This window comes from Manis pentadactyla, chromosome 16 (assembly GCF_030020395.1).
Source record: "Manis pentadactyla isolate mManPen7 chromosome 16, mManPen7.hap1, whole genome shotgun sequence".
Classification (NCBI taxonomy): domain Eukaryota; kingdom Metazoa; phylum Chordata; class Mammalia; order Pholidota; family Manidae; genus Manis; species Manis pentadactyla.
The window spans coordinates 27209166-27235035 of NC_080034.1; the positions used below are offsets into that span (position 1 = coordinate 27209166).

The 25870-nt window shown below is 34.2% G+C and overlaps 1 protein-coding gene across 1 annotated transcript in view; it reads left to right on the plus strand.

Annotated features, from left to right (window-relative positions):
* The window catches only part of SUPT3H (SPT3 homolog, SAGA and STAGA complex component), a 484976-nt gene that overhangs the window by 394189 nt on the left and 64917 nt on the right, over positions 1-25870 (plus strand). The window contains 4 exon segments of the mRNA XM_036927349.2: positions 1491-1566; positions 6571-6683; positions 7395-7502; positions 19224-19334. Of these exon segments, the coding sequence (XP_036783244.1) occupies positions 1491-1566; positions 6571-6683; positions 7395-7502; positions 19224-19334 (408 nt within the window).

The following is a 25870-nucleotide window of genomic DNA, read 5'->3' on the forward strand; positions in this document are numbered from 1 at the left end:
AGCTAGAAATTCAAACCCAAGGAGTTCCTTTTATAGTCAGACACGGATAGACAGACACATCTATATTAATGATAGTGTTATCAGTCTTAAAAGTTTATTTTAGCAAACGCATTCAGAACTGATTTGTTATATTCAAAATGCATAAATTCTGCTTCCTGTGTTCAGGTTAGGAAACATTTAGTGAGTCATGTGCCAGATATATTTACTTATGCACATACATGTATATTTGTATGTATATATATTCTACATTCCCAAAATACATAATATACATGTATGTGTGTGTATTATTTACCTGCACACATTCAAAAAAGATGCCTGAGTCTAGAGGGTAAACAGAAGTCTGGGTATGTGTCAATGCATATGTGAGTTTGTGAGTACGTCTGGGGAAGATTGGAAAAGAAAGACAGGAGGGAGGAAGGGAGGAGGAAGAGAAAGAAGGGAAAAATAATAGTCTTAGAAGGACCCATAGTAGTAAGTAAATTGTACCTTAACTCCCACCACCCCTGTATGGAGCTGCAACCATATTCATTCCATCAACTGATAGGTCATTGGAATTAAGTTGACCAATCGCCCAAATCAAACAAAATGAAAAAAGAATAGCTTCAGTTTAAAAAATATAAAAATATCCACAGACATCAGAAGTGGCACTTATGTACTGCAACAACTCAGATAAAGAAAACTTGCTGAAGATCCTTCCAAAGCAGAAACAAAATTTAAAATCTCAGAGAATTGTTTCCTTTACTGGCAAGGAACTCATTCCAAGAAGTACCAGCCTGTTGCATTTCAAAATGCTTCCCTTGCCAAGGAAGCGGAAGCGGTCATATTCTCTCCCACCAAACTACGGGTGAATTATAATTATCCTACCTCTTGTGGGACAGTGAAGCAGCAAACATCTGCTGCACTGAATCAAAACCACGAATGAAACGATACCAACTGTGAATCATACCTAGATTCAGATTAAAGGATTTGTGTTGTGTTTACCCTTGTCTTTATTGTCTTTGCAATTTAAAATATGGATTTCTTAGCTCTGGCTCCATGTTCTGAGGGTAAATATATGGATTCCATTAGTTGACTCCTGTTTTAACACTGAAAAATCCCAGGTTTAAGTCAGGTAGGCAATAAGAACTAACAACAATTTTTTTGTTGGATATTTTATTATCTCCTCACCATTTTCTTTTTCTTTAAAAGAATGATAAAGTTACAAAAATTTAGAAGTCCACAGTCTAAGAAGTGAGATCCTTCAGTTTTTTTCTTCTGCTATAATGACAATAACAGGAGTGGAAAATGGTATTTTAACTTAACTTCCAAAAGAAACAAGCTTCAAAACTGTTACTTATAATTTTATATATCGTGGAATTTATGGTAGTCCTAAACTCTTCACCAAGAGTATAGAAAGAAGGGAAAATGAAGTTTCAATTCTAAGTTTTAGCTCTGAAAATATACGTAATCTACTTTCCTTTTTGTGTGTGTCTTTTTAATTTTATCTGTAGAGAGCAGAAAGACAAACTCGAATTATGGATTCAGCTCAATATGCAGAATTCTGTGAAAGTCGACAATTAAGTTTCTGTAAGTAAGCATTTAACTTGGCTTCATTATATGTTTAAGAGATTATGTGTCACTTATGTACTAAAGTATGACACAATCTTTGTTCCTTAGAAATTTAGAAATGGGTGAATTTGCTATATGCATAGTTACAGCTGTCATAGAAACAACCTCTGCATTGTAGGGGAGCCTATAAAAAATTGTACCCCCCTCTGATGTTCTGTAATTAGTAGTATTAAGAGGTTTTAAAGGGTGCTAGTAATATACAGACAGCCATGTTAGTTATTCATATTACTTTTAGTCAGAAAAAACACATTTCTAAATATTCCCATTTTTATTTATTTTCCAGCTTCTTAGTCATATTTACACTACTACTGCTGATTGTAACTAGACCCATAATTACTCTAATAGTAAGTCATGACATTTAAAAACCCCTAACATTAATAAATACCAAACCTTCCATTTATTTATGCATATTCATTTTAGCACAAAGGAACATATCAATAGTCTCTTCCATTTTTGTCTATAACCTCATTCTGTGGCATGCATTCAATGTTAGCCAAATTCATGAGTCCGTGCTCTTATAACACTAATAACCTAGTGGTAAAATTAGTGCTGTCCCAAAACTGCACACAGGCTTACCAACAACATATAAAGGCTCACGATAAATAGTGGACTAGATTGTGTAGTAAAACATCCTTACAGCAACAGTTCAGTAATGACTAAGCATCTTAGGGTAAAGTTCAAAGAGTAAGTGTGATGAAAAGTCAAATTAAAGATCTGACAAAGTAGCACATGATCCTGGTCTGAGGGATTATAGACACAATGGTGTCTTTAAATGAAAAGCTATTATGTGGTCACAATAACAATGTATTTGATTTTAAGAAAAAATGAGAGCTTCATTCATGGATTATAAAGTACAAATAAATGACACATTTCAAATACTGCCCCATGTAAATGTCAGTAAAATATAGGAAAACATGTTTTGGAGGATTTTTTTTTTCCTAACTAAATATACTTTGCAGTCTGACTAACAATTTGGCATCATACATCTGTGAAGCATTAAGTAAATGACACTTCAGATCATGGCAATTTCAGCAAATGAGAGGTTTTTGTATTGTAATTTTTAGGTTTAAAAATGGCATTCAGGGCTATTATAAGTATAAATCTCCAGTTTATAAAGTAACATTTAGTGTTATTGAACTATTTTTTCAATCATATTTTAAATTTAATTCACTTTACAGGAACAAAAATGTTGTTTCACACTAAAACCTAGTCATTGAAGTGTCCCAATACACCTTTTGTTTGAAAATTAGATATTTAACAACTCAGTTTTTTTATTCATAACTTGATAATAAACTGTAGTAGATTAAGAAGCCATATGTTCCCTTCTATATAAAATAATTATAGTATATACAATAGTTTTTTTTTCTTTAAAGAAGAGGGATTTGGGTATTCAAAAATATTTTAATAGTGCCCATAGGTGCTTCGTTCTGAAACTTTAGTGGGAAAATCTGTTTTATATGCCAAAATGCTGCAGTTGGTAATGCTTCATTCAAATGGGTCAGCAAATGCAGAACTGATACCCACACTGGTCAGAATGTTAGGCCCTTTTCATTCCTGTCCTTCTGATAAATCACTGGGATATAGGGCTTGTGATCCAGCCATATGTATCTTCTTAAATATGTGATCATCGCATTCACTTAATGGGACTATATGTGTGCTTTAAATTAACAAGTCTCTAACTTTACAAACTGAGGTTGAGTTGTAGAATTGGGACACTGATCAAATTCACTAATTTTCTGTTTTTATATTTATATAAGTCCATCGTTTCCTTCAAAATCTTTAAAAATCTGATATTATACTAATTCACAAAGCTTTAATTTTGTTACAGTTTGGTAAATATTCTTCGAACCTTTTCCTTTGAAGCTTTTTTATATATGGATATTGTAAACAAATATCGAGATATTCTTTTTAGTCAATCTGAGAGTCTCTTTATATTTTAATTGATGAATTTGATTTATATGTATTTAATTACTTAAGCATTTGGATTTATATATGCTGTCTTTGTGCTTTAAATTCACTTTGCTTTTTTATTTGCTTTTCCTCTTCTTTGTTCTATTGGATTGATTGAGTTTTCTTCATTGTATTTTTCCTCAACCAATTTGTATGCCTTATATCTTACTTCTGTTATTTTAGTTGCTATCCTTAATTTTTTTTAACATACATCTCTTAAAAATTTTTAATTGATTATGAGTAAAATTTCCTTCTTGGCCAAAGTTTGTTTTTCCTGAGGCTCTGTAAGTGCCTAAAGCACTCATTTTTGTCTTAAAAATGGCTTTATTTTGCTCTCTATAGTTTCATTAGGTAGGAAATTGTAGGCTGATAGTTATTTGTTAAAACATGATTCTATTGTCTTTTAGCCTCTGTCATTAGTAAAAAGTCTTCTATTTGTTCTATATTTTCCCTGTGGGACAAACTAAGAGGATAAAGATATTGCCTCCAGGCCCTCTGGTATACAGGGAAGTAGACAAGCTGTCAATCAGTGGCTGATCAATAAATATATGTAGAAGGAAAGAAAGAAGGAAACTGTACTGTGAAAGGTTCCCGGGAAAACCTTGCCCTCTACAGAAGGCCATTTTAAATTAACCCAAAGAACAGTGATTTTGAAGAGAGTGAAGCTGCAGAAAAATTTCTTCAAAGTGGCATGAGCATTATAGAGGGTCTGAGAGAGGGATCAGGGAAGACTAGTGAGAAGGGATGAGGCAGAAATAAAGAAATAGGACACAGGGATGAGAGAATAGAATATTGAGATAAAGTTGAATTTTGCTAGTGATCATTGATGAGAAAGTTAAAAAATGTAAGAGAATTAAGTAACTTATATCTCTATGTGAAATTATTATGTAAAATTATTTTAATTCCAGCACAGACTGAGAAAACCCAGGTTGTATCAGAGAGCTAACAATCCTGGGAAATTTAGCCTTCATTCAAGGTTCTATTTAAATTATTGATCAATTTCCAGGATTACCCTTTCCCCTGATTTGTTGAGAAGAGGGATAAAGAAGACAGAACCCCTTCATTCTGATTCATCCCCCCTCGTTTGGTGAGGAAACAGACTATCATGACTAGGGGTATCTGTACCTCTTTTGTTGGAACCAGCAAAACCCTGGAAGGGTCTGTCTCTGAAGCCGTCCTTCTTCAGGTGGCAGGGAGGACAGCTCAGAAAGTCTGTGTGTGTTGCTGTAATAGCGGTAACCCGAGAGGTTTTATGGGACCTGTATACAGCTTATTTGGTGTACAGAAGACCCTACCCTTTTATTAAAGAAACAACTTTCATTATTTTGTTTGTTTGCCCATTCATTCATTTATTCTTTTCTTCTAGAAATATTTATTGTCAATCTTCAAGTGCCAGGCACTGTTCTAAGTGCATGGACACATGGGTTTTTTCCCCGCACTCTCAGGGCTTAAAACCTAGTGAGGAAGCTACTAATTCTATGGCCCAGGTGGATAGATCTGACGAATACTAGGAACTATCCCATCACTCACTTTTAAAACAAATTGTCTAGAGCCTAGTCACAAAATACCTCTTTCTGTGTTCCTAACAATCTGTCAAAGGGAGAATTGAATAAGGTCCATTTTATTGATCTTGCTAAATTGCTGCCTGTTAACTTTAACTTCAGAAGTACTCCACAGATGTTCAACAAGTGTGTGTGAGTTATCACAGCTTACTAGTTAGATGGAATGTTGCATGTCAGAGAGTATTTGGAAGATTGGTTACTTTAGGGACATAGCTTTAAGGGGGATTATCATAATTCTGCCACAGCTGCCAGCTTTGGACATGTGCTTCAATAGGACTTAATATCTTGTGTGATTTATTTAAAAGAAAACTTTCATATGTTGTATCCATGAAGACTGTATCTATAAGGATCGAAACATCATACTTTGAGTTTCTGTTATGTGTTTTACAGACCTATGGAACCAGACTAATCAAAAGAATAATCTATGGGTTTTTTTAAAAATTATGTTATAGATAAACTCTTCACTATCAATCTTTTCCCTATACGTTACTAGTTAAACTAGTAATATCTAATGAAGGCCCTATATAAAATTAGATTCCACTTAGTACTGTGGCAATTTAGAGATGTTTAACGGAAGGTTCCATATGTGCTTGGTACCATTAGGCATGCAGAGTCATAGCACATGGTGTCTGCCCACAAAAAAACTTAAAATATGATTTGAGAACTCAGTAAGCAAATATGAAAAGATATCTGGTGAATAAGTATGCAGTGAATGACTGGAGTAGGAAAGTATACCTTTGGCCCATATGGACAGGATTCATACGAATGAAGATGAGCAATCAGAGGTCATTCCATGGAGAGAAAAGAACAAGGGTGAACACAGAGAGGATTATATTCAAGGCTAGATTTCCATTGGGAATAATATAAAGACATATTGTAAGTAGTCTGTATGGTTTTGAGAGTCAGGCTTAAAAATTTGAATATCTCTGTAAATAGGAAAATACAACCACAGGCTTAGATCAGGTCAGATATCAGTTTATTCTATTTAATTCTAAATTGGGAACTATGATACTATTCTAGTAACAGACATTTTGAAAGGTATTAAAAATACAATTTCCATATGTGCCCTTTTTTAATACATGTTTTTTCTTGTAGGAATTTCTTTCCACAAGAAAAAATTAAAGTTACATCAAGCAAGTAATTCTTCTGACTATTGTTACAACATAAGCTATGGCCAGTGGCAACTTATTCTGACATAGTGTGAGAAGTATAAAGTAGTTTACTGTACTGTGTTATGTAGCAAAGATATAAAATAAAGGACCCAAATGCATAAGTGATTTCTTGGGGCTACAATTGCTAGACACTTATAAAACTCTGAAAACTTTGTATTTTATATACATTATTTTTAATTTTCAGTTTTAGAGATACCTGTTTTTTATTGTGATTGTAGTATGCAATATTAAAGCACTTCAAAAATTAAATTTTCTGTACTTACTTTTTTGATGGCCAGCCAAAAAAGCCTCCAAATTTCGGGATTGGTTGGACTGCAGCAGTATGGAGATAAAACCCAATGTTGTCGCTATGGAAATTTTAGCATACTTAGCATATGAAACTGTGGCACAGGTAAGAATTCTAATGTGTCATATCAGGCCATACATGGTTGCTTTCTTCTCATATCAACTTGTACTTCCGCCTGCTGCTCTCCTAGGAATGAGAAATCTTGTTTTCTGAGATTTCTCTCAGTTATGTTTCTTTGCAACCTCAGCTTTAGGGGTTTTTAAGGTAAACATAACTGTTTTGCAACTTTATCCTAACCAGAAGTGGAACCTATGCATACTTTGTCTCAACATTGAATTCTAAGTACACATCTGCCTTGTTTAGAAATTATTTTTGTGCTTTGATTGAGGAAAGAATACCTTTTTACATATGTACAGTCTGCTGAGTACTTTGTTTCCCAAAGCATGGTCTTCATCCTTAATCATCAGCATCTCCTTGGTTCTTGTTTAAAATATAAATGCCTAGACTATAACCCAGAGCAGACTTAATTAGCATCTCAGTGCTTAGAGCCCAGAAATCTGTGTTTAAAATGCTTCCCCATGATTATGAAATAAAGTTTGAGAACCACTCCCCTAAAAGGTCAGAATATGTCATTTATATTCATGGGTAGGTCCTCTTACTGTCAACGAAAGCATATGCTCATGTCCATAATTCAGATTCTAGGCAGACCGTATTATCAATAACCTTCAGAATGTATTCCTTTTAATTTTGCCACTTCCATGACATTGATGATTATTTCCACTATATGACTTTATTTTCATTGCTCTGATCTTCTAGTTAGTGGATCTGGCTCTTCTTGTGAGGCAAGACATGGTAACCAAGGCAGGAGACCCCTTCAGCCATGCTATTTCTGCAACCTTCATTCAGCATCACAACTCTGCTGAGGTAAGTATCAAAAAATGTGTCCTTGACACAACTGTGGATTTTTTCTTATGTCTAGTATTTACATTAGTTGGTCTTTGAAAAAGATTATATAGGGATGTATAGCCTACAGTCAAAGAATGTTAATACATTCAACATTCAAACATTTACTGAGCACCTACTATGTGCCAGGCCCTAACAAATTTTTTTCACATTTTCCTTGCCTTATTCAGCTTCTCTAGCCCTTCAGTGAAAGAGAGAGCTGCAGAGCTTTTCTCATTTCCATAGGAGATGAATAGCTGGTTTAGGAAATTAATAACATTGAGAAAAGTTATTTACTTCTTTGTACCTCAAAGATGAGATCAACTCCTGACATTTATTGATTATTTCACTTTCCATTTATTAATCCATCTCTAAACATGTTTTAAAGAAGCATGGCTCCATTTATCCTCTGTGTTTATATTGGCCCTATCATGTGAAGATCACATTCTTTTCTGATCCGGTTTTGTTGCTGGGATCCCCACCTATAGAGAATATAAAGTCTCCGTGCCAACTTAAAGGCTTTATGTGATAACTGTGTACCACTCTCAGTATAAAAACATTTTCTGTAAGCACCATGTACCTAAAACCCAGAAATGTAATGTCTATTGAATGAATTTGCTAATATTTTATATTTTTCACTAGAATAAACAATTTCATGTAATTCAGTCTAATAACTACAGAGAAGGTAGCAAGGCAGGTAGGTTAACCTCTACCTCTACAAGGATTAATTGTGAAGTGAGCTTTGGATAGAGTTGGGTGAAATGTATAACCTGAAAATGGCTTTGGGAATCTGATGAAAACTATAAACTTCCTCCATAAACACATTTGCAAATTTTGCGTACAAATTGAGCTGTTCAGAAACCCTCTGAAATCATTCTATGAATCTAAGGGATCTGTGGACCCCAGGTTTAAGAATTTCTGCTCTAGGATACTTAGAAAATACACAAAGATATATGCCATATAGCATTATATTACAAGCCGAAAGCTTGACATCTTTTTATGCCCATTGGAGAATCAGATTGGCTTGGAATCCAAGTAGGAATTTAAAATGTTTGTGCCCATTAAAAATCCATTTTTTTTTCCCTGGAAAAGGTCATATATCATTATCAGTCAGCATACTTAAAAAGTCCCTAAAGCCTACCCAGTTGATTAAACACTATTTGTTTTCTTTATGTTACAAACCCACATTATGATGTCAAAGAACACCCTCTAAAATGTCTTTGGTACATGTTCACTTTATGAATCTGTATGTAAGTATGCTTTTCATTAACATCAGACAAATTCGTTGTAACATTTCTAATTGGAGAAATTTACAGTGAACATAACAAGCTTAGTTTTCCCTTAGCATTCAAGGGATTGCTTGCATAGCTAGGAAAACTCTATTTCCCCCGCTTTCTTGGTTCTCCAGGGTGGCCAAGCTGCCCTGGGCAACTGCTCAGCAACCACAGCCGCTGTTCCCAGCCACCCAGCAGTTAAGAAAAATGGTCTGTGTGTACTGGGTTTCCTGGGCTCTCTGGGAGGTTGGAGGCATGAGTGTCGGAAAGCACCCTGACTAAATATGTTAGTACAAGCCTCACGCATTTTCTTGGCTGGCCAGACACCCCTCCTCCTCTGTGACTGGTGGTCAAAATGAACATTCAGAGGGACTAGACGTCTTCCTGTCCTTTGTTACCTGGCAAAACACAAAAAGAATGGCCACTCTCAAGTAAGAATCTTACTCATAAATGTTACAAATCAGCAACGAACATCAAGGACTTTATCAAACTGGGTACAGAGGAGGACTCTGAAGATCGATAGGATCTGTATTCATGGAGAGGGAACTTTCTGTAAGACTAACAAGGAAATAAGTGAATAAGCAAACAAACTATTCAAAACAGCATATACTAATTTCCAAATAAGTGGCGTAGAAAGAAAGAGCAGAAGTTAAGAAAAAGCTCTCTAATTACAATCAAAGACTTCAGAGAGGAAGCTGGATGTTGAAGGAAAGATAGGACTTTGGCAGGATGGTGAAAGTGGGAAGAATACTCAGGGCCTCAGAGGCAGCATAATTGTACAAGGGAAAAAAAACTCATTAAAATATTCAAGCAGAAGGTTAGATTAGAAAATTAAGGCCTCAGGGCTATTAAGGAAGAGTTGAAGATTCCTTGGCTAAAGGGTGGTTACATTCAAAAGGGTGTTCTAAGAAGATTCAATTGTAAACTCAAGGCATGAAGTTAATATAATACACAGTGCTTTCTATTTTAATGATTATCATTCTTGAGTACTAACCATATAAGGAATAGAGTTGGTTAAGCCTGAGTTTCAGACTAGCAAGTTTAATACTAGTTCAAGTTAATTTCTAGATTTGTTTTCTAATATATGGTTTATATACAAATAGCAATGATCTTTTTTGTAAGAACAGCCCATGCCATAATTACTTTACTCCTTGTTTGATAATGTTTCTAGGCATCAAAGAAATATTCTTCAAACTGATACCTGAATTTTAGCAAAACGTTTTACAAAATTTAGCATGATAAATACATGATATGGAATTGTAGGCCAATTCTCTATGGTTAGTGGGGTTGGTAGGATATGGGTAATGTAATTAATAATACCATATATGAAAAAGACTTTGAGACTTTGTTTGCCTGTAAATTTCTTAGGAGTCAATATTATGATTTTACTGATAAGGAAACTTTTTTTTGTTTTGTTGCGGTGTTGCGGCACCATCCTGCAGGATGGACATTGACACAGTGGAGGATGTCTAAAGGAGAGTAATCAGGAGGTGAAGGAAACTTGAAAATATGTCTCATAAGTGGTTGAAGGAACTTGAGGTGTTTGACGTACAGAAAAGAAGAGGCTGTGAAATAGAACAGTCTTCAAATATTTGAAATGCTTCCGCGTGGGAGAGAGAACAGACTTGTAGTCATAACTGAAGAAACTACATAAGTGTGAGGGATACTATGAAGGAAGGAAGAAACTAGATGTGAGAGGAGCTAGAGGTACCTACAGGGTCCCGAAGGTATTGAGCTTGAGTAACAGGAGACGGTTAGTCACCATTGATAAAATAATGCCTGGAAGGCATCCAGTTTGGGGGAAAAGTTTAAAGATTCCTTTGAGTCATATAAGTTTGAAATGCTAACAAAACTTCCAAGTAAAAATGTATCTGACAAAATCAGCAAAATTTTGGAAACTCTCTGAGGAATTCTAATTTTACATAAATGATAAGACAGTTTAAAAATTAACATATTTAGACCCTTATAAATAAGATGGGGTCATCATTTCTGGAGACCGGTTAATAATAAATGTGTTTTTATATTTGTAAGTTTCAAATAGTATTAAATTCATGAGCTATTAAAGAAAATCAAATGTCAGTGTAAGTCCTGGTCACTTGACTTCAAGGCCACATCTTGGGCAGGAGTCTTGCCTGAAGTCCTACCCAGAGTCTCCTGAGAACACACCTCATCCTCCACCAACAGCTCCATCCAGTGGATCGCAGCACCCAGAAAACTACCTAGGATTTGCAGGAAATGGGAGTGCTGGACAAGACTCAGCTAAACCACCCAAAGCAAAAGAAAAAAGATCACTGGTATTTTTTTTCCTTTTTTTTTTTACCAGCGCAGAGTAGATAGAGAAGGTCTTGTTGAGATCTTTTCAGAGATATGGAAAACGTGCTCTGTTTTTGTCACAATTCAAATTTTTAGAAACAGACAATTTACACTTAATGAATTCTACTCAAACTTTTTTAACAGCTTTCTTCTGGATAAAAGCAAGATACTGAATTCTTCTAAATTTTATTATAAACATTTCCAAACATACAAAGACATTAGAAGAATTTTAGACTGTACACTATATATCGGCCATCTAGATTCTATAATTAACATTTTACTATGTTTACTATATTTACAATTACTATGTATATCTAATTCCTTTATCCGTCCATCAGTTCATCTTTTTTTTTTAAAAGACATGGTAAAGTAAGATATTCATGCCTAAACACCTCATTATGTATAATTTGTTTATGGTTCTTTTTTTTTTTAAGGTAAAATGTATATATACACAGTGTACTACTCAGTTCTTAAGTATACCATATGACAAGTTTTGGCAACTATAAAACCTTTGTTTTCTAAATGCCTCTCAAGATTAAAAACATTACCGTCAGTTCAGAAAGTTCTTTTATGCCTCTATCCAGTCAACTCCTGCCGCCATCCCAGTGTTCTGATTTTTTTCATCATGTATTACTTTTTTCTGTTCTACAAGTTCATATAAAGAGACTGTATTTTATACACTCTTGTGTATGAAATTTCTTTCACTCAAACATCAAAACATCATTGGGATGTTTTTGCAATTTATGCTTTTCAGTATAAGTGTAATTTATTTATCTTTATTACTGAATAATGTTCCCTTGCATGAAAATATCAGTTTATTCATTTTCATGTTGGTGGACACCTAGGCTATTTCCATTTTTTGAGATATTATGAATAAAGCTGCTTATGAACATTATTGTACAATCATATAGATTTGTACAGTAATGAAATGAAAACACATGCTTTCATTTGTCTTAGGTAAAGAAACTAAAAGACATTTTTTCTAAAATGTTTGTATCATTTTATACTCCCACCAGTAATATATGAGAGTTCCAGTTGCTCCACAGGCTTGTCAACATTTGATGGTGTTCTTGTTTTACTTTTTATCATTCTAATGGATATTTAACTGTAACTCATTATAGATTGAGCTTCCATTCCCCTGATGACTAATGGTATTTTTTTTTTTATCATGTGCTGATTGGCCATTCCAATCTTCCTCAGGGAAGAATCTCCAACTCCTTTTCACAATGTATTTGCAGAAGGGTTGTCTTTAATTACCAATTTGTAGGAGTTCTTTATATATCCCATGTAACAGTCCTATATCAAATGCATGTTTTTCACTTATTGTCTTTCAACGTGTGGCTTACCTGTTCATTGTCATAATGGTGTATTTCGATGAGAAATTTCAAACTTCTGATGAAGTCTGATTCACCTCATTTTTCTTTCATGTTTATTGCTTTATATGTCCTATCTAAAAAATGTTTGACTGCTCCCAAGTCATGATGATATTCTCCTGTGTTTTCTTCTGAAGGCTTTATAGTTTTAGCTTCTGTTTAGTTCTATTAATCAAGTCAGATTAACTTTTGTATATTTTTTTAGTTGAGGCTGAGTTCACTTTTTCACATATGGATATCTCATTATTGTAGAACCATTTGAAGAATCTTTTCTCCCACTATATTGCTTTCATGGCTTTATTGAAAATCAAATGACCATGTATCTATGTTGATTTGTTTCTGCAATTTCAGTTTTGTTTCACTGACTTACTTGTCACTCGTCACTCTTGTCCTTTATGCTATGGTTGTCATATATCTTACATCTATTTATGTTATAAACCATCATACTATTTTTGCCTTAATCAAATGTATTTCAGTGAAACTATTAGAAAAAAATAGACTTAAACATTTACCATTTCCATTGTTCTTCATTTCTTTTTGATAAGACTTTCCTTCTGGTATCATTTTCTTTTTTTGTTCTACCAAGTTTTTTTAGCATTTGTTATAGTGCAAGTTGGCTGGTGATGATTTCTCTTGGTTTTCATATTTCTGAAAACTCTTCATTTTTCCTTCATTTCTGGAAGACATTTTCTTTGGATATAGGACTCTGGGTTGGCAGTTTCATTTTCAGGACTTTACTGATATTATTCCACTATATTCTGGCACCCATTATTTTTAATCACAAGTCAGTGGATATTGTATTATTGTTTCTGTGTATGTAATATGTTATTTTTCTCAGGATACTTTCAAGATTTTATGGTTTTTTTTGGTTTTTAGCAGTTTGACCATGATTTCCATAGACAAGATTTTCTTCATATTTTTGTCCTGCTTAGGGTTCACTGAGCTTCTTGCATATTGGTTTACATCTTTAACCAGTTTGGGAGAATTTTCAGCAATTATTTCTTTAGGTATTTTTTCTGCCTCATTTTCTCTTCCACTTCTGAGACTGCAACTACATGTTTGTTAGTTACTTTAATATTGTTCCACAGATACATGAGGTCTATTTTATTCCTCTTTCAGTCTTTTCTCTCTGTTCTTCAGGTTGGGTAAATTCTATTGTAATTTCTTTATGTTCCAGACTCTTTCTTCCGTCAGCTCCAATCTTCTGTTATACCCCAACAGTAATGTTTTATTTGTGCTATTTTATTTTATAGTTTTATAATTTCCATTTGACTTCTTTTTATAGCTTCTATTTATCTGTTTTTTGTCATTTATTACAGATTTATTTTCTTTTACATCCTTAAACATAGTTACAATAGCTGCTTTAAAATCCTTTTATGATAAATTAAATATCTGGATTGTTTTAGTCTCTTTTGAGTATAAGTCACACTTTTTTTGTGATTTATACAGTGGAGACTAAAATAATACCTCCTCTCTATCAATTCCTCCCAATTTCTTGTGTTGTGCATGTCTAGTAATTTTGAATTATGTCATGAGTATTGTGAGTGATACATTGTAGAGATTTCAGATTCTGTTATATTCCTATGAAGAGAGTTGTTCTTGCTGGTGATGATGGTGGTGGTGTGTGTGTATATATGTTTTAAGCAGTTAATTTAGACTTTTCTAGACTCAGCTCTAAACTTCAAACTCACACTCTTTTTTAGTGGCAGCAGCTCTCTTCACTTCATTTAGCTTTAGCTGTGTTCTTGGATTTAGTACCATGTAGAAATAGTTTAGGGGTTGTCAAAGATTGGTGTAAAGTTTATACATGCATTACAGGATTCCCCTTCTTTGAATCTGTCCTTTTTTGTTATTTCCTTCCTCATTTTACACCTCCAGTGGTTGCCCTGAAGTCTGGCCTATAGTTCTTCAAATCTCTAAGCCCCTGTAACTGACTGGAGCCTGCCCTTAGGCTAAAACAGTAAAAACAGGAAACCCAAACCTGTGTGAGTTTCTGCCATTCCCTTCTTCTAAATATAAACACTCCCCTTCCAGTTTCTGCCTGGTTTTTATCAATTTCTCTTGCTTTCAGACACTTGTTTTTTGTAATCTGTCCAAAGTTTATATTTTTATATACAATTCAGTTGGTAGAGTAGGAACCATTTGCCATTACAAGTAGTGGAACCATGCCAAGATATAATTTTATAATTGATAGCATGGAAATTTTCATTTCAGCCTCATACCTAGTTTCTCCTTTCATTTAAAAATGATGAGCTCACTGCTTAGTTATTAAGGGAAAATCAGAACTGTTAAGACAACTTCTGTATTGTAAAGAAGTTTTAAGAATTTCAGGTATAGTTCTCTCAGATTCATTCAGTAACTAAAACTAGAGTGACAAATGTTACCTAAAAGACCTCTTCAGTACATTTGCTTTACAACATGTTTAAGAAATTGTAATTAACCAGGTAAAATATGCATACATAAAATAATTCTTTAGAAGTCTTTAGAAATTCTTAACATTTTTTTCTCTTAAATATTTAAACATTTCTCTCCTAATCTTGTTGAAAGATATTAAATTAGTTATTTTATACAAAAGTTTCCTAAGTATTACCATGATCCATGTCTGAATTCTCCTAAATTCAAAATAGGTGGCATCAGAATTAACAATGTCCCACTTTAAAGCTATTTAAAGCTATTAATTATTTCTCTTGTTTACTCATCCACATCTTTCTCCATTCAGACTCTCTTTGCTATTTTTAATTTTTACTCACTGGAAATTTTAGCTATGGTGGTAACTTGGTACAGTTCATTCTACATAAAATTCATTCTACGTAAAATAACAAAGCCCATATTGTATTCTAGCTCTGTGTATTAGAAGCCAAGCAATTTGATGTATCACCATATTCTGATACTATCATTGTCATTGGGCATATCCATACCCTCACTCTTTCATCTATAAAATGGGGTAGGAGGAGTTGGGAAAGTTGAGAATAGATGATGTCTTGTTCCTTCCAGATTTAGTAATGTGTGAATCCTTGAATGCAATGCTTCTCTCGTCTTCTCCTTAAAGACCTTTTCTGATTTTAATTTTCTTAGTTAAAGAAAAGATTTCTTAGTTATACTATAGCTTTAACAATTTAACTACCATCATCTGAAAAGAAATCCTCTCTATGCACAAAGCTCTGGGAGAGCTACATGTACAGCAGTGAGGAGAAAGAAGATACTCGCCTGGCCACTCATATGCCAACCTTTGTGGTCCATGAGTGACAGAGTATTAGTAATAATTAGTGGTAACCTTTCATTTGCTCTAATCTGAGATATGTGTTACTCCTCTATAAGACTTGTATTTCAATTTAACAAAAGGTCTAGTTCATCATTATGGTGTAGAAAGAATAAGAGGCAATTATCTGAGATTTCAGGTCCTTCTTAAATATTGGATTAGTCTGGCAAGGGGAAAACTGAGGAAGCATAGAAGCCTTTTTTGCCTTGCCAGCAACTTTTAAGTTGGGAAGAAAAGAGTCAGGACAGGTACAGACATTTGTAAGAGATCCAAGGGCAACATAAGTTTCAGTATAGCTTCCTGTACCACAGCTGAGAGTTCAAACCACTGAGAGATTTTATTCAGCACAAGCCAGCAGGAACAAGCAGAGGGACAATACTCAACTCCAGGAAATACATAGGACTCCATATGATACTTTAGCTTCCAATACCAGCATTGGTTTCTGGATGAAAAGACATAAATAAGGATGAAATACACAAATACAAGAATGAAGTATGAATGTAGCCAACAGGAAGAGGACCTGACTTATGAAGAACTTTATTAAGCAGCTTGTACTTCAGGAAGTAAGGAGTTTATTTTGGCAGAGATTTCAGCAAACACTGTATAAACAACAGCACAATATTTGGGCAAATATGTGGGTTTTGTTTTTGAAAATTTAAAGAATTGGGGGGAAATGATACATAAATCTAACACTCTTCATATGTGTTTACAACAGATGGAAGATTTTTTAATATTAGATAATATTAAATATATACATTTAATGCTTTCTTCTGAAACAATTTTGAAGAATATTACACAATTGCTAGAGTCACTGCTAACTAAAAAAAATCTAAAATTGGTGTGAATTTTGAAATTGAACAGATTACAGGTACATTGGTAAGAGGCTGGATGTTGACAGAAATGTGAAGATTATTTTATGGAGATGTAAACAACACAGGAAATACAACATTTTAGATTTAAAGGTTTCCTTCCAAAGAACTCAATGGGCAAATCAAGAAAATGCAGAAGTGCACATGATAGCTTCAAGCAATGTTTATAGTTGCTTAATTATAACAGATAAACCTGAACTTGGCAAAATGGAAAATATAATGACATGTTTTACAAAATGGAATATTTTTATTTTTATATAAATTAGCTTCATCTTTTTACAAAGATAACGTGATTCAACCAGGCTAGTTTACTTTATCTTACAAGTAGCAATCATGGGTAGTTTCTAACTTACTCTTCCTACTTTGGTGTTCTCAAATGCTATTTGATTGTCATGCCAGAGGTTCTGAGAGATTCAACCAGAATATCTGTACCAAAACCAATTTTTTTGTAAACAAAAAAAAGCAGAGAAAGAAATGAAATGAAAAATAAATCCAGTTTGCAGGGAGAAAGGAGATGCCATAGAAGGACGCACAGAAAGGACTTCCCATCCCACTTGGGATGCAGGAGACTCCCTTGATGTCTGTCTTTTGTATTTCCATTTGAGTTTCCACTGGAAAACTTACTTTAGATTCCAAATCCAGCTACATATTTGCATTCATTTCCACAAATGGGTAGGAAGGCTCCACTTGCTTCACAAGTATTTGTTATATCTAAAGGGGTTAGTGAGTCTGTATTAGTCACAGTCATCTTGTCAAGCCAAGTGGTTCTACAGAAGAGTCCTTACCCTTATTGCATACCTGATAATGGCTTTTTCTATTATATGCCTACTGAAGCAAAGTATTTGAAGTTAAGAACCAAGAAAACACTAAAAAAAAAAACATGCACTTTTATATCAGTGCCAAAGTAAGGAGTTAAGATAACAATCCATGTTATTGTGGGCATAACAGATATGTTATTTAGGGTATTGTTGGAATGAAATTGAGAAAGATACCCTAGAGTAAATTTCTATGTGGGTTATTTCAGACCTTGTTAAAATAATAAAAATAATCAAGATCTGTTTTTACATTTCAACCCCTGTTTCAGGTTCAACTTGGATAATGGGAAGATACTCTCATTTTGTACAAGTTTTTAAATTATTTTACTAGTTTATATAGGAAAAGCATGCTCAAGGTTAAAAAATTATATTTAAAAAATACAGAAGGATATATTGTGGAAAATATCTCCTCTAACCACTGTCCTCCAGCTGCCCATTTATCCTCTAGGAGATAAGCACTGATACTGATTTTTGGTGTCCTCTCGCAGAAATACACTAGGCTCCAATGGGTATGTAGTATAGTATTCAGCCTTTTATTTTAACAAATGGTAACATAGTGCCACCCAGTTGGACACCTTGCATTTTTTCACACTGTATATTTTAGAGAAAGCTAAGTAGGAATATGTATGGAACTGCCTCATTCTTTTCAGTGTTTGTGTGGTTTTTGTTTCATTCATGGGTGTATTGTAATTCTTAGAGGTGAAATTGTTGGATCAAAAATGGTTGCACTTTTTCATTTTGATCAGATTTTGCCAAAGTACTGTCCATAGAGGTTCTACTCATAATACCCCCAAGGAATTATGAGAGTGGTAATGGTAATAATTAGCAGAAAAGCAAATCATCTTCATTATGTGACTATGAATGAGTTCCAGACCACAGTTATAGTAATACACAAGGCACTCTTTCTTTCTCTTGATTCTTTAATGTTTGACCTAGTGTCTGGCATCCACTGTACTATAAAGCAATTATAATTATAAACCCAGTTTACAGATAAGGAAACTGAAGTACAGAGATAATACATAATGTGACAGAGCTGGTTAACTGATAGGATCTGGACCCAGGTAGTTGGGAAGCCAAAGCCTGCAAGTGAACTATGAGATGATAATGCCCCTATTGAGCGTTTTACTTTTTTTTAGTTCATGTTACATAGATTTCTTGAGTTGGTACCCATAATCTCTCTGCAAATACTCTGTTTCCTTCTTGTGTCTTTTTGTACTTTCAAACCTGCCTTTTACATATGAGTCAAATTAAAATAGAAAGCTTTGTTTCATTTTGGTTTTGCTCTGAGGATACCTAGAAAATTGGGAACCAAGTTGAAATGATCTTCAGTGACAGTCCTCCATATTATAAATAAATATGTAGCAACTTTACATTTTTCATTTTAAAATTGATGACCCTCCAGTTATTTCATAAATGTGCCCAACAAGCTCCCAAGAAACATTTATAATAATAAATGTTTAAATGTTTTTTTAAAAAATAGCTTCCTGTGGTCCTTCTAGCAAGCCCCATGACACTTTTCATGTGCACGGAGTGGCTATATTCTCCTGTACCTGACGTGCAGGCCTAGGTGAAATATTGTGGGCATAAAAATTGCATTTGGTAGGGCTGCTAGGAAGGGTCGTGTAAAAGTCATCTCTGACTTGTTAATGGGGCTTCTTAGATGTAGGATATATGGCAGCACAACATGCATCCTAAGGGGAAAACCGCCCGTTTCATAAAAGTTTATTTTCATATTTTATACACTGTAGTTCTGTTGTGTGTTTTTGATTTAGTAACAATTTATGTGTTTTTCTGTCACAGAGCACCGCGGCCTGTGGTGTGGAGGCTCACGGCGATGCCATCCAGCCCTGCCACATCAGAGAGGCCATTCGACGCTACAGCCACAAGATTGGCCCCCTTTCCCCATTCACAGTACGTAATAACAGAGTTATAAACGTTATATTTATAATCCGAAAGAATTTTGATTTTCAAGTGGTCAAATGAAGAAGCAATGGAATTGTTGAAAGCAATTTGCGGTGACTGTAATTTTGTTGTATAAAAGTGGCATAATTCTCTTGGGAAATAAAAGTTAGTCATTTTTGTCTCTTTTTGGAAGGACAATTTTTTTCTCCAAAATATTATTTTCATTCAATTACGAATCATGCTTTTTGTTGGGGCTTTTACTTTCTGTTTTTCAAAGCTGAGGTTTATAAAAGTTTTTGTCAAATTATATGTATCCAAATATTGCTAGAAGCACTTTATATTTTAAAATTGGTTAGATTGGCAATACCACTTCTATCAGATGTCCTGCTCCTAAACATACTTTGAGTTGGAAGAAGAAGAATTGATTTCCTTACTGGCTTTGAAGTAGGCTGAAATGCAGACAGCCTTTCACATCTTCAAATGGTTTTAAAGCTTATAATCAGGATTTGTTTTGTTTTGTTCTTAATGGAGAATTAAAGACATTATATTTCAGCAGCCTAGGGAAAGAGTGTGTGTGCTCATGTGTTTGTGTGTTAACTAAATGGTCATCTTCTGGCCCTTTTTAAAAAAATCTTTATTCATGTTAGTAGAACTTCCTCCAAGTCCTTCTCTGTTTATAAGTAATTAGTTTGATCTTCCAAAAGTGAGGTTTCACTTAGTACTGAGGAACAGTAGAATTTACTATTTGTTTGATTTTTTATATTCACTTCTGCTTTAACATACTAAAGCAGAATATATATAATGTATTTGTATAACAATATGTATAATGTATAATGTTAACATTATACATACATATATATACATAAGTATAACATAGTAGGTGTTTTCTCCTAAGAGTGGCTTTTACTATTGTCTGCTGACAGAAGTCATGATTTCTTCTAAATTATATCATCTCCTATTTCCTGGGTTTTAGCTAAAGAGAATGCTTTCTCCCCTTCTTTGTTTTCATTAGTTATTGTTTGTTGTATGGATTATAGTGTGACAGCAAGAATGTGTCAGAAGGTCTTTATGTATGTCTCCAGGAGCTTTTTGTAATGTTGATGATAATTTTCACGCTTGTTTAATATTTAAAATTTATCTTATATATTAACTGCTGGTTAAAGCAAGAAAGTTGTTAGATTATTACAATTGAAAAGAAAAAATGAAATCAAGTATCTGTTTTTTTCAACATGATAGGTGAGCCTACTTTAAGCAATAAGCCAAAAGGAAGATGAGATTTAGAAAAATATGAGATGGTTGGAAGATTTAGCTGAAATTGAAGAATAATTGTAACAAAGTATTAAAAATATCAAATCCATAGATAAAAGCCAAACAGTGACTAATAGACTGAGATAGTGAAATGGAGAGATTAAAAAAAGGAGGCAGTATGGTCAGTAATCTAACAGTACTTAAAGAGTAGCAAAGGGAAACAGGATTTTTAAGAAATAACCTAAAATGGTAACTGAAAGTAATGGATAAAATTACATAGAGGAAAATGTGCTTAGTACAAAAGGAAAATCTCCTAATCATCAAGTCTGTGATATTTCCTTAAAAGGAAATGGTGACAGTAGTGGCTGCTACATTCTCCAAGGTTGTTTTATTTTTAAATAGATTAGACAGATCACTTGAGAAGCATCTTGATTGATTATATTATTTGTGTGTGTGTGTGTGTTTGTTCATTCCCCCATGTCTAACCTAGTTCTCTATTAGTCATATTTGTTGCCATTATAATCTAAGATTATAGTATATAGTTGGAAAATATACTTGATGCTAAGTTCAGAGATTGTTTAAGTTCATTTTTATCTTATAAACATATAACCGATACACTTTTTAAAACTAATGATGCAATTTTAAAATACTTAATTTAAATAGATTTAGAAAATAGAGCAAATAAGCCATGACTTAGAAGGTCCACTTAGCCATCACCAGAGCAGAAGAGCAAAATCAACAGCAAATGGTAAAGAACTCCACCAAAGGGGCACCTGAGTGATCACTCCTCAGAAAGGACCCTACCTGAAAAATCTACTCTATTACCTAGAGCTGTAAGAATTTATTCGCCCAGGCTACAGGACTGAGTAAATACTCCTATTCCATTTTATGTCTTCAGTAATATCATCAGGAAAACACAGCTTCGTGGTATGTATTACAGTGCATAAATCTGGCTTTTATAAAAATTCTCCCTCAAGTGAGGTAGATTTACAGACAGTATATGTTAACAGCGTGGCCACTTTGCCCTATCCCCACGTACCTTCAACTGCTAAACAAAGGTGCTCCTGATGTTGGGGAGGATGCTGATGTTCCGATCCCTGGTGCCCACTCACAGAGATGATTCTCTGTTTGCACTAGGGACACTTTGCCACCTAGGCTTTGCGTTGCAGCTCCTTGGAGGAGAGGAGGCATGTGGGCTGCCTCTGTAATAATCATAGATTGAGACCTAAATTGTCATAAAGGAAGGCATGAGCAAACTTAGGTCCATTGTTAAATTTCCTTTGTAAGTTAAATGCCTGTGAACAAGCAGCTTATATTTATGAAACAGAGATTTTTGTCTTTGCAGCATATTGTTCTGAATCTAAAGCACTTGTCTGATGTATATATAAATGTGGTATCTAATTTAGAATATCCATAATTTAATTAATATGTAGCCAATTCCCAATAACTTAAAGCTGATGTAGAGAACTCAAATAACAACCAATAGATTACATGAAAACTTAATTCCAACATCAGTCAGTAAACCCATGCTCATCAGCTTTTAGGGAATACTATTCTGTTTTCTGCTCGATGACTTTTGAAATAATTTATACAAAATCACAACATGATCAATTTCAGGAATACAATTCATTGTGTAAGGAAGTGTGAGTGAGTTCTCCACCTTGGATATTAGTTGAGATGATAGAAGAAAGGAATGATTAAAGCCATGTTAGGTGCAAGAGAGAAAAAGAGTACAAGCAGTGCTTGAAGAAGGAGGAGAGGACAGTGTAAGCATCCATTGCCTGCTGCTCAAATGAATGCTTTGCAGACACTGAGAAAACCACCTATGCCCACTCAATTAATTATAACATTACTGGTTTGGGCTTATTTTTTTTAATTGGTGATTTCTTCCTTCTCTGTTTTCTCATTAATTCTCAGTCCTGTGCAGAAGATCAGATTAAGTATCATGCCTAGAAGATTTAAGTGATTTTCCTGAGGTTAATTAAATGATGGGGCCCAGGCTGAAATTCCAGCCTTCCAACTCCCAGCTCCGAAATCTTTCCCCTAAAATGTACTTTTGCAACTGTCCTCACCTTGTATAAATTATATGTATACACATGGTAAAGAACATTTAAGAGACTAATTTTAAGTTTTTCCTTTTTTTCCTAAATAATTCTGAAACTCACCTCAGAATCTGTTTTGTAGTAGTTTTTTTAGAGTTCTTAAGCAATCTAGAATGTCCTAAGTGATTTTGACACTTGTCATCTTACTTTGTCCTTTTACTCATAGTAGTTGATGTGACGTGATATTGTATTGTGTGGTGATGAAGACTGTTGACCCTAGAGCCAAACAGCCCGGGTTCAGATCCCAGCTCTGCCACCTACTAGCTAAGTAGCCTTAAGGAGGTTTCTTAACCTTGCTGTGGCTGTTCCCTCACTTGTAAAAAATGGGTATAATAGAATATACATCATGTTAGAATTTAAGGAGTACTATGAACTTGACATGTGGTAAGCTCTTAGTAAATTATATTAGTAATATTGGAAGTAGTAGTATCAATAGTACCTGTAGCATGTTTTTTAAAAGGTAACAGATAAGAATGCAAACAGACTGAACCAGAAGCCATGCTTCCCTACCACCCAACCACGCAGACACACAAACACAGAGGTCTCACTTTATAATCCCCGAAGAAACTAAAACTTGAATAGTAATGTGATTTCCTTATGAACTAATTTTTCAACACTTAAGATGTAAATACCATTTAAAGATTATTGTTCCTGAAACTAAATAAATGTTCAGTTTTACTCTTTGGATTAGTAATGGCCGAAGTACACTAATGGGTTCCTTATCACCATTGTCACTTTCAAAAGTAAGGTCTCAGTAACTGAGTATACATAGTTACTACTTGATTTTTGCATACTAGCCAAATTTTGCATACTAGCTTTTATGAAACAAATCTAAAGAACAAATGTCCTGACCTCAGATTTATAAAGCTTCAACAAATTCAGTTTGAGTTTACATATTTGTGTAAGTTACTGAAAAAAGTTTTCAGAGACTGACGAGTATATCAAAGTTTAAAAAAAATTATTACTAGCCTCATTTTCCTCAGTGTTTAAAGTGTCTTCATTTCACTGATGTGAAAGAAGGGCTAGTCTATTAGAAAATTAAGAAAATGTAAAAAAATAAAAGATAAAGTAAAACTGACATTAAGAAGGGCATTAGAGCCCCAAGCCAAAGGGAAAGCAAAAGCTTTAAATGAATTGTCCTGTCCGAAAATTAATTGGTATTTAATTGTTTGAAGAGTATTTTCTTCTCACAGCCTAAAACTTGAAATGCTTTTGGTAATTTTCTTTAAATATTCTTAGAATTTACTTGTGTGAGTTTAGAGATAAAAATTGCATTTTTTAAATTTTGTGAATTAAGTGGACTTTAACAGGTAGAGCATTTTGTTTTTTTCTCTCAGAGAAAATACTCTGAAGAGCAACCCAAGGTACTGGTGGTCTGTCATATAGCAGGTTTTACCTAGATCCTCACTGTTCACAAGCAGTGGGTAATGACCGTGGGTACCTACTCTGAAGCTCAATCCCTGCTCTCAGTGGGAAATGCTGTAAATGGCTGATATAAAACCGGGTCTATCATTCTGAAAGTCAGAAAAAGGAAACTGTTCACTGAGATGACATAATCCCATGTGTAATGCCTAAATCTATTTTAGTTTCTCCCAAGTGATATTCACAGCAGAAAAATGTTAATCCTCTGAGCTTGTGTGGTATCAGGTGGCTTTCTATTGAACTAAAATAGTGAACAATAAAATTGCTCATTTAAGAATGGTCATTAACCTAAACAATGCCTTAAGTGAATCCCTAGAAGCAAGTCATGTCTTTATTCACCCAGCTGTCTTAAACTCAGAGAATCATTGTATGTAAAGCGGGCAGAAACTTGAGAAAGCCAGGCAGGCTTAGTCTCAGAGGAGCCTGGCAAAGTATCCAAAGGCATCCTGTAAATGGGTGACTGGGCTGACCCTGGCATCCAGCCTCCTGACACTGTTCACTGCCCTTCCACTAGGGCCCTTTACCTTGATGTGCAGTGATCTTTTAGGGGCCCTACGGGTGCACTTATATCATGGTTCTTCAGGAATACTCCCAACAGACATATGTGAAATTTCCATTAAGAATTCCTCACATTAAACTTTTTAAAACAAAAGTGGCATAGCAGAATGCTTTGACTATTTTGATCTAGAATTCACATTTCTGAATAATTCTTATATGCATATTAGATTTGTCTACAGTTTATGTGTTCAACCTAGAAAATTAAATGTTAACAAAGTATTAGAATAATTTTCAAATGTGAATACCAAGTAGAAATGGGGTAAGAATTCTTAAATGTTTGTGTTTTTACTGGTAGTAAAAATTTTCTCAAAAAAATTTTGTAAATACTAAAGCTATCATGGTAGACTGGAGCCAAGTACCATTGAAGTTATAGGTGACAATTGTAATAGGACAGCCATCACATTATCCGTTTTATTTTCATATTTTATTTACACAGCATTGAGAAGTTTGATTCACAAAGATAGCAGTTTTTAATAATGTTCTACAAAGGCCTGTAATAGGAAGAGAAATAGTAAGGATTTTTGCTTTAAAGTTGTTTCCCAACAATATCCAACAAGTACTCATGTTTATAAATTGGCATTGTTTAGAGGGAATCAGTGTATGGTATTTCTTACCCAGCATAACTCTTCATGGTTTTCTAGAAAACATTTTTTAAGGTATCTTAAAACATTTAAGCTACTCAAAGATGTCATAAAGAAAATCTCGGTCATCTGAAGACCTTTCTCTGGCAAACATTTGCTTAAAGTTTCATAGTCATACTTATTTTGCTTTGCTTTGTAAATCCAAATTGCTAAACTTCATGACTGATACTTCTTCTGCTATCATAAATGTAGCATCATAATTCTGTATTGCCAGGTGGAGTTGGCACAATCATGTATTGTCCTGTAAAACTGTTCATGAGTTTTTAATCATCAGGAAGAATGGAGGGGAGAAGGGAAGAAAGAGCCTACCTCATGTGAACTTTCCGCAGCAATACTTTAAATTGGGGCAGCCAGTGAGTTTGTTTATAAGGATTTATCCAGTCCCATTTTGAGAAATTCTGGTATTATTAACAAGTGGTTAGTCTGTACAGTTTTGCTGTTCAGTCTGTACAGTAAAAAGCAAAATCCAACACATTTTGCTTCTTTCTGCTTTTACTTTTATATCACCTTTCATTTAGTTCAGCATGGGTTATGTATCCCAAAGTTATGTACTCACTTGCACAACTTTATATAG